The 14784-nt window shown below is 48.5% G+C and overlaps 1 protein-coding gene across 1 annotated transcript in view; it reads right to left on the bottom strand.

The window, feature by feature from the left end:
* Positions 1 to 14784, bottom strand: part of ATAT1 (alpha tubulin acetyltransferase 1) — a 62201-nt gene that overhangs the window by 34019 nt on the left and 13398 nt on the right. Inside the window, exons 4-5 of the mRNA XM_040323460.1 lie at positions 3151 to 3242; positions 167 to 227 (exon numbers count right to left, since the gene is read on the bottom strand). Of these exons, the coding sequence (XP_040179394.1) occupies positions 167 to 227; positions 3151 to 3242 (153 nt within the window). The remainder of the gene's footprint in view (positions 1 to 166; positions 228 to 3150; positions 3243 to 14784) is intronic.

Here is a 14784-nt window from a genome sequence, read left to right as displayed (position 1 = left end):
AAAAACAAAACAAAAACAAAAAAAAAACACCTGTAAGCCGTCCCTCCTGCCCACCCCTTGTCCCGGCCCTGCTGCAATGCACAGATTTTTATGCATGAAGGTGCATTGTGTTAGCCAGCCCATTAAAACTGAATGTTTATATCCATTATTTATTAGCATATCTCACCAGCACAAATAGCTTCTTATATCCAACCTTCAGAAAACCAATCACCACTCCACGACCAGCTCTGCAACACAAGATACAAAAAAATAAAGCATTTCTGAATCTGACCACTAGGGAACGACTTGGCACTCCCAACACCCTGAGGTCTATAAGCAATTTGATAGTTGGTACCATCTATGGCTCAAAAGTTCTTGTATTTAAATTCACATCACTTCACACAAAATTATAAAATCTATACAAATAGTGATTTTCAAATGATATTAAAAAGGGGACTATTTGCTTATTAGCCCTGAACTTAAAAAGTAAAAAGAAAGATTGCAATTTCATAGAGAAAATCTCTAAATGTTTAATCTTTTGTACTGAATTACTCCTAAAAAATAAATAAAGCAGTACATTCACTGGCCCAGATTCTCAAAGGCGTTACGACGGCGCAACACCATTTGCGCCGTCGTAACTCCTCATCTGGCCCCGGGTATCTATGCGACTGATTCTTAGAATCAGTTACGCATAGATACCCATTAGATCTGACAGGCATAAGGCTCTTACTCTGTCAGTTCTTAAAAGCATTTTTTTTTCCCGCCGATAGGTGTCGCATCGTCGTTTTCCCGTCGTCTATGCAAATGAGGTAATTACGCGAGATTCCCGAACATACGCGCGGTCGACGCTGAGAACTTACGTTGTTTCCGTAGCGGACGCGTAAGGTTGCCCCTGCTATTAGGAGGGGCAACCAACGTTAAGTATGGCCGTCGTTCCCGCTTCGAATTTAAAAAAAATTACGTCGTTTGCGTAAGACGTCCGTGAATGGCGCTGGACGCCATTTACGTAAACGTCTAAGCAAATGACGTCGGGGCGACGTCATTTAGCGCAATGCACGTCGGGTAATTTACCCGACGGAGCATGCGCAGTACGCTTGGCGCGGGAGTGCGCCTAATTTAAATGGTGCCCGCCCCATTTGAATTGGGCGGGCTTGCGCCGAGCGATTTAACGATACACCGCCGCAAGTTTACAGGTAAGTGTTCTGAGAATCAGGCTGTAAACCTGTAAACCTGCGGCGGTGTAACGTAAATCACATACGTTACGCTGCCCAGGAGCAACGTAAATGTATGAGAATCTGGGCCACTGTGTCTAGGCACGCCTGTACCTTTAGCCTCATAGCTATCCATCTGCAGTGTGAGATCATCTAAGGCACTGCAGCTCTTAATTTTTTTGAGATCTGGCAAATGAAAAGAGCCCTCAAATAGGCTTTCAGCGAGTCCCAGTAGATTGGGAGAGTTGCCGCGAGTTTATTAGTAATACCATATACCGCTAGGTCCTCTGCAGCTCTTACATAGGCAATTTCACTACTGCGATGTTTGCTGGAGAAGAAGCTTGCAGCTGCAGTGCAAAAATCTCCCTGCTTCTGCTTAATTCAGTTTGTAAATCTGGGGTTTTTAAACCTTTTTTACTACTCTTTAAATATTACCACACCAATTCTGAAGATCAGCAATAACCAGGAGTGCAGCTTTGTCTCAACCAAAATGGCTACCTCCAAACACAGACACAGTGCAAAACAAGCATAGCAAGTCAGTAAGGATTAGCTGCAGGGAGCCTACAGGTAGTACCGATGTCTAGTCTTTGCCTTCTCCCCTACATGTTTGCTTATGTAGCGGTGTGGTTGCTACTGTTACTACATCTACGCATATTTACCCTGCTGCCAGACATCCATATGTCACACTTTGTAGACAATGACAAGTCTTTTGCTTTGCTTTGTTATTTGGGGGATTGAACTTGGTTGGGGAAGGGATATGGGATACCCATAGGATGAATTAGTATTTGCAATGTTATAGCGGTTCCGGCTTTGCATTGAAAATGTTATAGCAGTTCACTCATTACTTTACACTTCCTCAGATGGGACAAAAATGGCAGACTCTAATATTGACAGCTTCACCTCAGAACATTTCCCACCTCTGCACTCTCCCTGCAGACTTTTACTTCCAGGACACTTCTCCTGCACATCACTTTCCTGTCACAGCATTAGTACTCCTGTCCCACCATCTTGAGCTGACCAGGCCTCACTCGGAATAAGTCCTATTAGTAGTTTTGCCTTATAATCCTTAGTAGGCCGGGGGCCTGCAATACCCCTTCTTGGTGGCCCTGAACATTACTTGAAAAGGATATTTGATGATGAAGAAAAAAACATCACTTGTGCGTTTTGGAGAGGAGCTTTTGAGAATAAAAAAAAAGAGAAAGCTCCTTAACGCTAGGCGCGTTATTGTGTTAATGCATTCTAGTGGCGAGAATTTTGGCCATCAGAATGTAATAACGCCAGACTCGGGAACGTGCATTAGTGCTCATTAACGCCAATGCAAAACGCAACTTTTTACCACGTTTTTACCTCTGCTGAGCTCCTGAAGGGGGAAAAAAAGGCATCAAGAGCATACTATGTGCATGAGGCCTTATTTTTCAGTAACTGTAGTGTATAAGGCCAGCCAGAGAATGTATAAGGCAGGCTAAATGTACCCAAGTTGATCAATTGACTTGGGTACAACCAGCCTGCCAGATTTTACATATGATTATCACTAGCGGCTGGTATAGCCGCTATCAATCACTGAGAAAATAATTGCTTGGCAGGAGGGATTCCCCCTGTCAACACAGTATGTGTTGATGGGGGAAAAAAATAAATAAATCGAGCAACCTCTGGTTGCAGGAAAGAAATGTGTTCTATGTATGGCCTGTCTAAAGGGATACAACAGGATGCATGCATTAATTGCCGAGATGCACTAAATTAGTTTTTGTAATCCCACACTGAAGGAAGCTGCAAAGGGCATTTGTCTTTTTTTCAATCTAATTAAATTATGTAGCTTTGCATACCTGACCTGATCACAATCATTAAACATAAATAGTAATTCATATTGAATTCCCAAATATCAAACGCATGCACCCAGAAATCACAATCATATATGTAAACCATGTGGTTCAATTCATCTCTTTATTGTACCAATTCTTACGTTTTAGCTGTGCAGTCCTTCAGAATATACAGATGATGCTGATTTGTCTGCATACGAGAGGCGCTGGTTATTGGGACAGGCAGCCGCTGGGCCTGAAACATGGAGTGTGTAAATATAGTGAATCTTCTATTACAAAGTTAAAATATATTATTATTATTATTATTATTATTATAATACAGACGTTATATAGCGTCAAACAGTTTGTGCAGTACTCTATGATATAAAAAAGAGAAAGTACAATTACAATACAATTCAGACAAGTGGGTCAAGGGGGCTCTGCTTGTGAGAACATACAACTGAAAAGGAAGGGGCAAATCGTACAAAAAAGTTAGTGTGGGGGAGGAATTTTAATTTTTAGGCAGAGCCAGAATAGGCTTCTCTATAGAGATTCATTTTTATGGATCGACTAAAGGAGGACGGAGTAGGAGATAATCATACAGATTGGGGTAGAGAGTTCCAGAGGATAGGAGAGGCTCCGGAGAAGTAATGGAAGTGAGCATGGATAACAAGGGAGCTAGAGAGAATGAGCAAAGTGGATGGTTTGGATGATATTTTGTTATGTTTGAGTGATGTAGTTTTATGATGTTAGAATTTTGTATTTTACTTGTTGGGTGAGCAGACGTCAGTGGAAGGACTGGCAAAGAGGGGTGGTGGACATTGAGTGTAGGCGATCTGAGCGGATGATCTCCTCTCCCCTTCCCTCGCCGCAGTCTTCTGGGATGTGTCACAGGTCCCACAAGACTGCAGGACCTTTCACAAAGCACAGCGTGGCTTGCACATGCGCAGTGGGCCGCAAAGCAAAAGCCAGTTGCCTACAGTTAGGATGCCAGCGCCAGGAACACAGAGACTAGTGGAGAACTAGGCAGGGTAAGGCCTGTGCTGGATCCATGAACACGCAAGTGTCCTTTTACTATGGGATTTTATAGCTGCTGGTTTAATTTTTCCCCTCCCGTCTTTCAGGACAGCCCACAATTGAGATATACTCCTCCTCTTCCTCTAGGAAACACTGCGCCAGCCCATAAATTTCTCACTCCCCCTGCCAGACCTCAGTATTAGTGTTTCCTCCGATGGGGAGACACTGTGCATGGGAACCTAGGCCAATTCAGTCAGAGGACTGAGGCCATTTCTTTTACCTTAAAGGAAGCAGAGGCTTCCAGGTGAATCCTGGTGCGGTGCAGGCCCACCATTAGCCACCCCATCCACGCCGAGCGCGGCTCCTGGTTGCGGGGGACCCCTATCTCGTCCAGCGGGGCGCAGCGAGGGAGACATCAGGGCTCGCCCTGTACTACAGGCCGCAAAAAATTTTTTTGAACCGAGCGGGCTGGACGGCGGGTGACGTCATTTCCGGCGTAGAGCGGATGTCTCCCCTTTGAACCGCGACTTCCGGTTCCGGGTCGCGGTGCTGATAGGAGGTCCGGACGGACGCTGGAGGGAGTCGGATCTCGCACAGGCGAAGAGAAGCTCTCAGCAAGCAGCCACCTGCAGTCATGTCGGCAGCATCTCCAGAGCCAGCCCTGACAACTGACGCAACCTCCAGCGAGCCTAAGGTAAGAGTACCCTGGGGAGGGGCGCTCTCTAGCTTAGGTTTGCCTCTCCATGTAGGGTTCAATGCATGGGGAGGCAAGCCCCCTGGGTGGCCAGGGGAGGGGGAGTCCTTAGTCCCAGGATTTATAGAGGGCTAGGTGCACTCCCAGGGTTGTAACCAAGTTTATAATTTTTGTTTTAAAACTGTTGTTTTCTGCCCTTTTCTGTATTTCAGAAGGCCATTGAAAAAACGGGTGGTGGAAGGCATAGCTCAAAGAGGAAGTGTGCCTCCTGTAGGGATGTCCTTCCAGAATCATGGACTAAGGTCCTGTGTAGGGATTGCATTCAATCCTTAGTCAGGGAAAATGAATTAGAACAGGAGTCAGGACTTGCAGCCTCTGTTAAAGAGCTGTCATCCACTTTCTCCTCATTCAAATCTCTGTTTGAGAGGTTACAGCCTTTGGCTGTCCCCACCCAGGTTACAACCCAGCCACAGGCTCAGGGTCCTGCTCCTGTCATACCCATTGCAACAGCTATGGCAGATGTTTCCGCAGGCCCTTCCCAAGAGGAACAGGTTCCTCCAGATAGTGCCACCTCTGATTCTCAGGAAGGGTCAGAGGGAGAGGACCAGGACCAGGACGGGGAGTCCAGGAAGCCCTCTAGGTACAAATTGTCACTGGATGAGGTAGAGGACCTCTTAGGGGCAGTTTACACAACCCTTGGTATCCAAACCGACAAGAAACCTCTTACCCTCCATGATCGAATGTACAGAGGTCTGGAGGAGCAAGAGAAAAAGGTCTTCCCAGTACATGATATACTGGTTGAGACCATTAAGAAGGAGTGGCAGGATCCTGAAAGGAAACCCTTTTTTTCCAGATCCCTAAAGAGGAGATTCCCTTTCTCAGAGGATCCTTCGTCTGTTTGGAACAAGAGCCCCAAATTAGACGCCGCCTTCTCCCAAGTGTCCAGAAACACGGATTTAGCGTTTGAGGACATGGGGGTTTTGTCCGATGTTATGGACAAAAGAATGGATTCCCTATTAAAGAAATGTTGGGATTCTACTATAGGGAACCTTAAACCAGAACTTGCCGTCACGGTAATGGCTCGCAATCTGGAGCATTGGCTCTCTAAGATTCAGGAGCACATTGAAGCTGGTACGGATAAGGAAACTATTTTAGCCTCCTTCCCTACTATCCTGCAAGGGGTCGCTTATATAGCGGATGCCTCAGCGGAGTCAGTCCGCATGTCGGCCAGATCGGCTGCTCTGGCTAACTCGGCCAGAAGGGCCCTCTGGCTCAAAACTTGGACTGGCGACAGCGCCTCTAAATCCAAGTTATGCGGTATTCCCTTCACAGGTGACCTGCTTTTTGGCCCAGGCCTTGAAGCAGTACTAGACCGCACGGCGGACAAAAAGAAGGCCTTTCCTCCTAAAAGAAAAGTCACAGTACAGGCAGGAAGGGGGTTTCGTCCGCAAAAACAAAAAGGGGCCAAACCGGCAGGCCAAAGGAAGGTTTGGACCCCCAGGGGCAGAGGCAGAGGTGGAGCGATTTTTCACCCTCCTGTCCAGCCCCCTAAGAACCCATGACTCGCTAGTCAGGGTGGGAGAAAGACTGGGGACCTTTCTCCCACAATGGGAATCAATTTCCCCAAACCAGTTTGTCCTGGCGGTCATAAGAGGGGGATACCGGCTGGAATTTTCATCACCTCCCCCCCAGAGATACCTAGTCACCCATCTACCCAGGGACAAGGAGAAATCCGAAGCCTTGTTGGGAGCTCTAAGGGAGCTAGGAGGATCAGAGTGTCATCCTCAGAGTTCCAAGGGCAGAGGAAGGAAGGGGATTTTATTCACACATCTTTGTGGTAAAGAAGCCCTCGGGGAAATACAGGTTAATCCTAAACCTAAAACCTCTGAACAGATCCATTTCATACAGGAAATTCCGCATGGAATCGATTTATACAGTCAGAGCCCTCCTTCCCCTCAATTGTTTCATGGTATCTCTGGACCTCAGAGACGCATACTTACACGTTCCGATCGCAGAGAATTCTCAGAAATATCTGCGATTGCCCGTGGACCTAGAGGGAACGATTGTACACCTCCAGTTCCAGGCTCTGCCATTCGGGCTATCCTCATCGCCCCGGATTTTTACCAAGATCCTGGCAGAACCCATAGCGTTTCTGCGACTTCAGGGAATATCCATCATAGCCTATCTGGACGACCTGCTTCTTTTCGCAGCCTCGCCAGAGCAGCTATCCAGGGACCTGGAAGTGACCAAGAAGGTTCTAACGGACCTAGGGTGGTTACTGAACTTAGAAAAGTCCAGTTTAAATCCATCCCAACGGATCACTTACCTGGGGTACCTGCTGGATTCTACTCTCTCAAGAGTGTTCCTCCCGGTAGAGAAAGTCAGGAAGTTGGACAGAGCAGTGGCTTCCCTCCAAAACAATCAACAGGTGTCACTAAGGTCCCTGATGTCAACGCTAGGTCTGTTGACATCTGCCCTCCCAGCCGTGCAGTGGGCAGGTATTCACTTTCGCCCGCTGCAGGCCTTCCTACTAAGGGTCTGGGATCACAGCCTAGAAGCCCTAGACTCCTTGATTCAAGTACCACTTCAGGTAAAAAGATCCCTCTGGTGGTGGAGAAAGGCCACCAACGTAACCCAAGGACGTCTGTGGATTATCCCGGTGTCTCGGGTGGTAACCACAGACGCAAGCGGCAAGGGCTGGGGAGCGCACCTGGGATCCCTTCCAGCGCAGGGTACCTGGGGTCTCCAGGATCTGAAAAGATCTTCCAATTGGAAGGAGCTGAGGGCAGTGGGCCTAGCCCTCAGGTTCTTTCAGGAAGAACTCCAGGGGCACCACATTCAAGTGAGATCGGACAATTCATCGGCCGTAGCCTACTTAAACAAACAGGGCGGCACGAGGAGCGAAAGTTTGTCGGTCCTGACAGCAGAGATTCTGGGCTGGGCCGAGATCCACACCCTCTCCCTTTCGGCGGTCTTTCTGAGGGGAGAAAGAAACGTGACAGCAGACTTCCTCAGTCGAAGGCAGCTGAGGGAGGGCGAGTGGACCCTCAACCAGGAGGTCTTTCATCTCCTGAACAAGAGATGGGGAACTCTGGAGGTGGACCTCTTCGCCTCAAGAGAAAATGCGAAGACCCCCTGTTTCTTCTCCCTGAACAAAGGAGAAGGAGCAAGGGGAGTGGATGCCCTGTCCCAAAGCTGGAAGTTCGGAAGATGCTATGCATTCCCACCTCCGGTACTTCTTCCAGCAGTACTGAGAAAATTCCAATCAGAGCACACCTCTAGTCCTGGTAGCTCCTTACTGGCCCAAGAGGGCATGGTTCTCAGTCCTCAAACAGTTAGCGGCAGAACCACCCTTATTTCTACCTCAGCGGGAGGATCTTCTATCACAGGGCCCAGTCCTATGCCCACAAGTTCACAGGTGGAGGCTAGCAGCGTGGCTACTGAGGAAGCCATCCTAAGATCCAAGGGATTTTCCGAAGGTTTAATTGCCACCCTCCTTAATAGTAGAAAAAAGGAGACCCGCAAAATTTACAAGAAGGTTTGGCTTCGTTTCAACGAGTGGTGTGTAAATTGCCCCTGTTCTGTACAGAGCCCCACGGCTGTCTTAGAATTTCTTCAGTGTGGGGCAGATAAGGGTCTTTCAGTTAGCACCCTTAAAGGGCAGGTTTCGGCACTTACGGTGTATTTAGAAAAACCTCTGGCCACCAGTCCCTGGGTAGTCAGGTTCTTTAAAGCACTATCCAGACAGAGACCAGCGCGAGGGCCACCCTTCCCCAGTTGGGACCTGTCTCTGGTGTTGCGTACCCTAACGGGCACTCCCTTTGAGCCCTTAGATAATTGTTCTCTAAGGGATTTAACCTTAAAAACAGCTTTTTTGGTTGCAGTGACCACTGCTAGGAGGGTCAGCGAGCTAGAAGCTCTATCGATCAGACCCCCTTTTTGTGTTATTTTCCCGGATCGGGTCGTTTTTAAGACCGATCCAGCCTTTCTTCCTAAAGTGACTTCAAAGTTTCACAGGAGTCAAGATATAGTTTTACCCTCTTTTTGTTCCAACCCTTCGGGGGAAAGGGAAAGTCGTTTCAGTACGTTAGATGTTAGGAGAAGTATCCTACATTACTTAGAGGTGACTAAACCGTTTAGAAGGTCAGACTCACTATTTGTTTTATTTTCTGGAACCAGGAAGGGATGCAAAGCATCCAGGCGCACTATTGCCAGGTGGCTAAGACTAAGCATTGGGCAAGCATACACTTTGGCTGGTAGGGAAATCCCTACAGGAATAAAAGCACACTCCACTCGAGCGCTGGCAACCTCTCAAGCAGAAAGAGCTGGAGCAACGCCGGAACAGATTTGCAAAGCAGCAACATGGTCCAGCTACACCACCTTTGTTAAACACTACAGGGTGGACCTGGTTTCGGCAGGTGAGCAAGCCTTTGGGCGAAAGGTTTTGCAAGCCATAGTCCCACCCTAGTTGGTAAGTTCTCGATTATCCTCTCAATTGTGGGCTGTCCTGAAAGACGGGAGGGGAAAAATAGAGTTACGTACCGGTAACGTCTTTTCCAGTAGTCTTTCAGGACAGCCCTGGGTACCCACCCGAATAGAGGAAGTCTGATTTCAAGACCAGGACATGATGTTGATATGAAATTATATGTTATTAACATGTTCTTGTGTCTCCCCAGCTGACCGGAGGTGCTCGTATAAAAACTGAGGTCTGGCAGGGGGAGTGAGAAATTTATGGGCTGGCGCAGTGTTTCCTAGAGGAAGAGGAGGAGTATCTCTCAATTGTGGGCTGTCCTGAAAGACTACTGGAAAAGACGTTACCGGTACGTAACTATTTTTTTTCCCCCATAGTGAACCTCTTTTTGAAGGGGTGAGCTGAGAAATAGAGGAGGCAGATTTGGGTTTCATTAGCATAAAGGTGATATTGGAAGCCATTGAAGGTACCGTATATACTCGAGTATAAGCCAACCCAAATATAAGCCGAGGCACCTAATTTCACCACAAAAAAAATGGGAAAACGTATTGACTCGAGTATAAGCCTAGGGTGTCCATCTGCATGCCTCGCTGTGTCCATGACTAGACTTAAAGCGCAGTTCCACCCAAAAGTGGAACTTCCGCTTAATCCACTCCTCGCCCCCTTACATGCCACATTTGGGGGGGGGCTTCAGGAGGAGTGGGACTTCCTGTCCCACTTCCTCCTTCCGCCGAGGGGCTGCTAAGGCGAATAGGCTAATCACCTTTTGGCACCCCCTCCCTATAGGCGATCGCCTGGGACACGTGACCGGTCCCAGGTGATCGCCTGTCCAATCAGATGGCGCATGCGCAGTGGGTGCCCGGCCGTGAAGCCGAAAGCTTTCACAGCCGGGTGCCCACACTTACAATGAAGACGCCGGCCGGAGAGGGGGGGGAGGGGAGCGGAGCCCCGGCCGGAGCGGAGCTGGAATCTGGAGCAGGTGAGTGTAGGTTTATTAAAAGCCAGCATCTACACTTTTTGTAGCTGCTGACTTTTAATAAACATTAAAAATGACTGGAACACCCCTTTAAGTTTAACATGGGAATATATAGAAGGGGCGCCCGGTTTGGAAAAAGAAAAAAAAGGGATTTTTAATACAGCTTACCTGTAAAATCCTTTTCTTGGAGTACATCACGGGACACAGAGCAGCATATTCATTACTATGTGGGTTATATGGAGTACCTTCAGGTGATGGACACTGGCAATCTCAAACAGGAAGTGCCCCTCCCTATATAACCCCCTCCCATAGGAGGAGTACCTCAGTTTTGTAGCAAGCAGTATGCCTCCCAAAATGGTCCCCATAAGAGGGGTGGGAGCTCTGTGTCCCGTGATGTACTCCAAGAAAAGGATTTTACAGGTAAGCTGTATTAAAAATCCCTTTTTCTTTCTCGTACATCACGGGACACAGAGCAGCATATTCATTACTATGTGGGATGTCCCAAAGCAATGCTTACAATGAGGGGAGGGAGAACATCTTCCCAAGACAAAAGGATTTAATTTAGAGATATACTCAAATCATAATAAATCCAACTTAGTTGAGAAAAAATTATTTTAAATTTTACTCAAAAGGGAGCCCCCGGAAATCGAGGGTCTCAAACTGCAGCCTGCAGCACTGCCTGCCCAAAGGCTGTATCAGTATTCCTTCTTACGTCCAACTAGTAGAATTTTGTAAACGTGTGGACAGAAGACCAGGTTGCCGCCTTGCAAACTTGAGCCATAGAGATCTGGTGGTGTGCTGCCCAGGAGGCGCCCATGGCCCTAGTAGAATGAGCCTTTAATGATAACGGAGGAGGCAACCCCTTCAAGCCGTAGGCTTGAGTGATTAACTGTTTAATCCACCTTGAGATGGTGGATTTTGCAGCTGCCTGCCCCTTCTTGGGCCCATCCGGTAAAATGAACAACACATCTGTTTTCCGGATCTTCTCTGTAGCCTTAAGATAGGCCTTCATGGCCCTGACAATATCCAAGGTATGCAGCAACCCTTCCCTTCTGGAAGTAGGTTTAGGGAAGAAGGATGGTAATACCAAATCCTGGTTTAGATGAAAACTGGATATAACCTTCGGTAGGAAGGAAGGATGAGGGCGGAGAACGACCTTGTCCATATGTAAAATAAGATATGGTTCCTTACAGGATAAGGCTGCCAGTTCCGATACTCTTCTGGCGGAAACCATGGCGACCAAAAATACTAACTTCCTCGTCAGTAAAACCAAAGGAATTTCAGCCAACGGCTCAAAAGGTTGTTTCTGTAAACTTGACAGAACAAGATTTAAATCCCACGGACAAAGCGGGGATTTAACTGGAGGATTAATACGCAAGACCCCCTGCATGAAGGTCTTAACCAGCGAGTGGATGGCCAGCGGCCGCTGAAACCATACTGACAAAGCTGAAATCTGTCCTTTGATTGTGCTTAATGCCAGTCCTCTATCCACTCCTAGCTGGAGAAAACTTAATACTCCATCGATGGTAAATTTGCAAGAAAGCCATCGCTTGGACTCACACCAGCCTACATAGGCCTTCCAGACCCTGTAATAAATCACCCTAGAGACCGGTTTCCTGGCTCTGATTAGGGTAGAGATTACTCTCTGAGACAGACCTCTACCCCTGAGAATCAGGGATTCAGCTTCCAGGCCGTCAAATTTAGATGCCGTAAGGCAGGGTGGAGGATCGGACCTTGCGATAGCAGGTCTGGCCGTAGAGGAAGAGTCCAAGGGTCTCCCACTACCATCTTTAGGATTCGTGAATACCATGCCCTTCTGGGCCATGCTGGAGCTACCAGGATAACTGGTATGTGCTCCACCCTGATCCTGCGCAGCAGGCGGGGTAGTAACTGGAGCGGGGGAAATGCATAAAGAAGTTTGAACTGATGCCAAGGGCAAACTAACGCATCGGTTCCGCAGGCCCTGGGATCCCTTGTGCGGGACATGAACCTGTCTAGCTTCTTGTTCAGTCTCGATGCCATGATATCCACGTCCGGCACTCCCCATTTCTGGCAGAGTGTCTGAAAGACCTGTGGATGCAGAGACCACTCCCCCGGCAACAGAGTCTGGCGACTTAAGAAGTCCGCCTGTAGGTTGTCCACTCCGGGAATGAATATAGCCGATATGCAGGGCACATGGGCTTCTGCCCACAAGAAAATCAAGCTCACTTCTCTCTGAGCGGCTTGACTCTTGGTTCCCCCTTGGTGATTTATGTATGCCACCGCCGTGGCATTGTCCGATTGTATTCTCACCGGGAACCCCTGCAGTTTGGACGTCCAAGCCCTGAGGGCTAGTCGAGCAGCTCTGAGCTCCAAGATATTGATGGGCAACTGCTTCTCTGCCGCTGCCCAAGTGCCCTGGCGAGTGCAACCATCCAAAATTGCTCCCCAGCCAATCAGGCTGGCGTCTGTGGTTACTATTTTCCAGGTCACAGGACTGAACGTCTTTCCCTTCAGGAGATTCTGAGGGTTTAACCACCAAGATAGACTTTGCCGGACTCTTGGTGAGAGTGGCAAAGGAATCTCTAAGGCCTGAGGCCTCTTGCTCCATGCTGACAGGATGGCTGCCTGCAGGATGCGAGTGTGGCTCTGAGCGTACGGAACCGCCTCGAATGTGGCCACCATCTTGCCTAGTAGTCGCATACATAGGCGAACAGTTGGCCTTCTCTTTCTTAGAACTATTTGTATTAGCTCCTTGATGGCCTTGACCTTTAATAGGGGTAGGAACACCTTTTGTTGTTCTGTATCCAATCTCATGCCGAGATATTCCAGCTGCCTTGTGGGCAGGAATGCTGACTTGTCTCGGTTTAGGACCCAGCCGAACCTCTCGAGGTACTGAACCGTGAGGGCCACTGCTCGTTCCAGGCCAGGAGACGAGTGGTCTACGACCAAGAGGTCGTCCAGGTAAGCCAGGACCGTGACCCCTTGGGTCCTTAGATTGGCTAGGATTGGGGCTAGGACCTTCGTGAATACCCGGGGGGCCGTAGCCAACCCGAAGGGGAGCGCCACAAATTGGAAATGACGCTGAGCCACCGCGAAGCGTAGAAATACTTGATGTGGCTGAAAAATTGGCACATGAAGGTAAGCATCCTTTATGTCTATGGACGCCATGAAGTCGTCCTTCTGGAGCACGGCGACAGCTGACCGAATTGTTTCCATCCGGAATGAGCGGACCTTTAAGTACGCATTTACTCCCTTTAAGTCCAAAATTGGCCTGACATCGCCATTGGGCTTTGGGATGATAAACAGGTTGGAGTATAACCCCAATCCCTGTTCCCGGACTGGTACTTCTACTATCACCCTCTGGTATAGCAGATGATTCAATGCCGCCATCAATGCGGCTCTTTTCACAGGGTCGCCTGGTACTCTTGACTCCTGGTAATGAGGAGGAGGGAATTTTAGAAATTCTAGTTTGTAGCCCGTGGCCACGGAAGACCGTACCCAGCAGTCGGGAATGCTGGCCTCCCAGACTTCTGCAAAGAGACGTAGCCTTCCCCCCACCATCGTGGGTGGGGGCGCCCCTTCATAAGGCCGACTTGGGGGCTGGCTTCGCAGGCTTGCGGTACCACTGCTTCTTGCCCCCAGTGGCTTGGCCCTGTGGCTTATTGTTAAAGCCTGATCTTGCAGGAGGCCGTCGATACTGTCTGGTATTAGAGGGCCCCTGTCCCGGGGAGGGCTGGCGCTTAAACGCGGGCCCTCTGGCTTTCTTCTTGACTGGCAAGAGAGTGCTTTTGCCGCTTGATATAGTCTGAATATATGTATCCAGATCTTCTCCGAAGAGTCGTCCTCCATGGAAGGGAAACCCTACCAGGAGTTTTTTGCATGGGGGCTCAGCCTCCCAACTCTTCAACCATAAGAGCCTTCTCATATGGATTAGAAATAAGGATAAACGTGATGCCTGCTGGATGGAGTCCTTGATAGCATCCACCGTAAAGCGTATAGCCCTCGGTATATCCGAAAATTCCTCTGCCTGCTGGGCAGGGATAAGTTTAAGCATCTGCTTAGTCTTATCTGATAATGCTTGGGTAACTCCAATAGCAGCCACAGCGGGCTGAACTATCGCCCCTGCTGAAGTAAAGGAGGCTTTCAGTAATGTTTCCAAGCGTTTATCAACCGGATCCTTAAACACCTGTACGTTTTCCACCGGACAAGTTAAAGATTTGTTCACATAGGAGATGGCTGCGTCCACTGCCGGGGGCGCCCACCTTTTGGAGAATTTCTCCTCCATAGGATATAAAACAGAGAATCTTTTAGGTGGTAAAAAGACTCTATCTGGCTTAATCCAATCCTGAAACATGACCTCCTCGAGTAGAGGATGGATCGGAAAAACTGTGTTGCTTTGAAGCGTTCTTAATGAGCCTAAAGCTGAAAATGTCGATACTTGAGGTTCTGGTATGGGTAACTTAAATGCCTGATGGACCATGTCCGTTAAGGCCTGAACCCACAAACTTTCCCCTTGGGAGGCTGAACCAGACCCCTCAGTATCCAGATCCTCGATCTCTGAACCACCCTGGTCCAGAGCGTCAAGTCTATCTAATTCCCCTAGGGAAAGGATCTCTGTGTCTGAGGGTTCTTGCTCGGGTGACGGAGACCTAGTCCGC

This window comes from Rana temporaria, chromosome 9, assembly GCF_905171775.1.
Source record: "Rana temporaria chromosome 9, aRanTem1.1, whole genome shotgun sequence".
Classification (NCBI taxonomy): domain Eukaryota; kingdom Metazoa; phylum Chordata; class Amphibia; order Anura; family Ranidae; genus Rana; species Rana temporaria.
The sequence above is the reverse complement of the archived record's forward strand: the minus strand, read 5'-3'. Positions and strand labels throughout refer to the sequence as shown.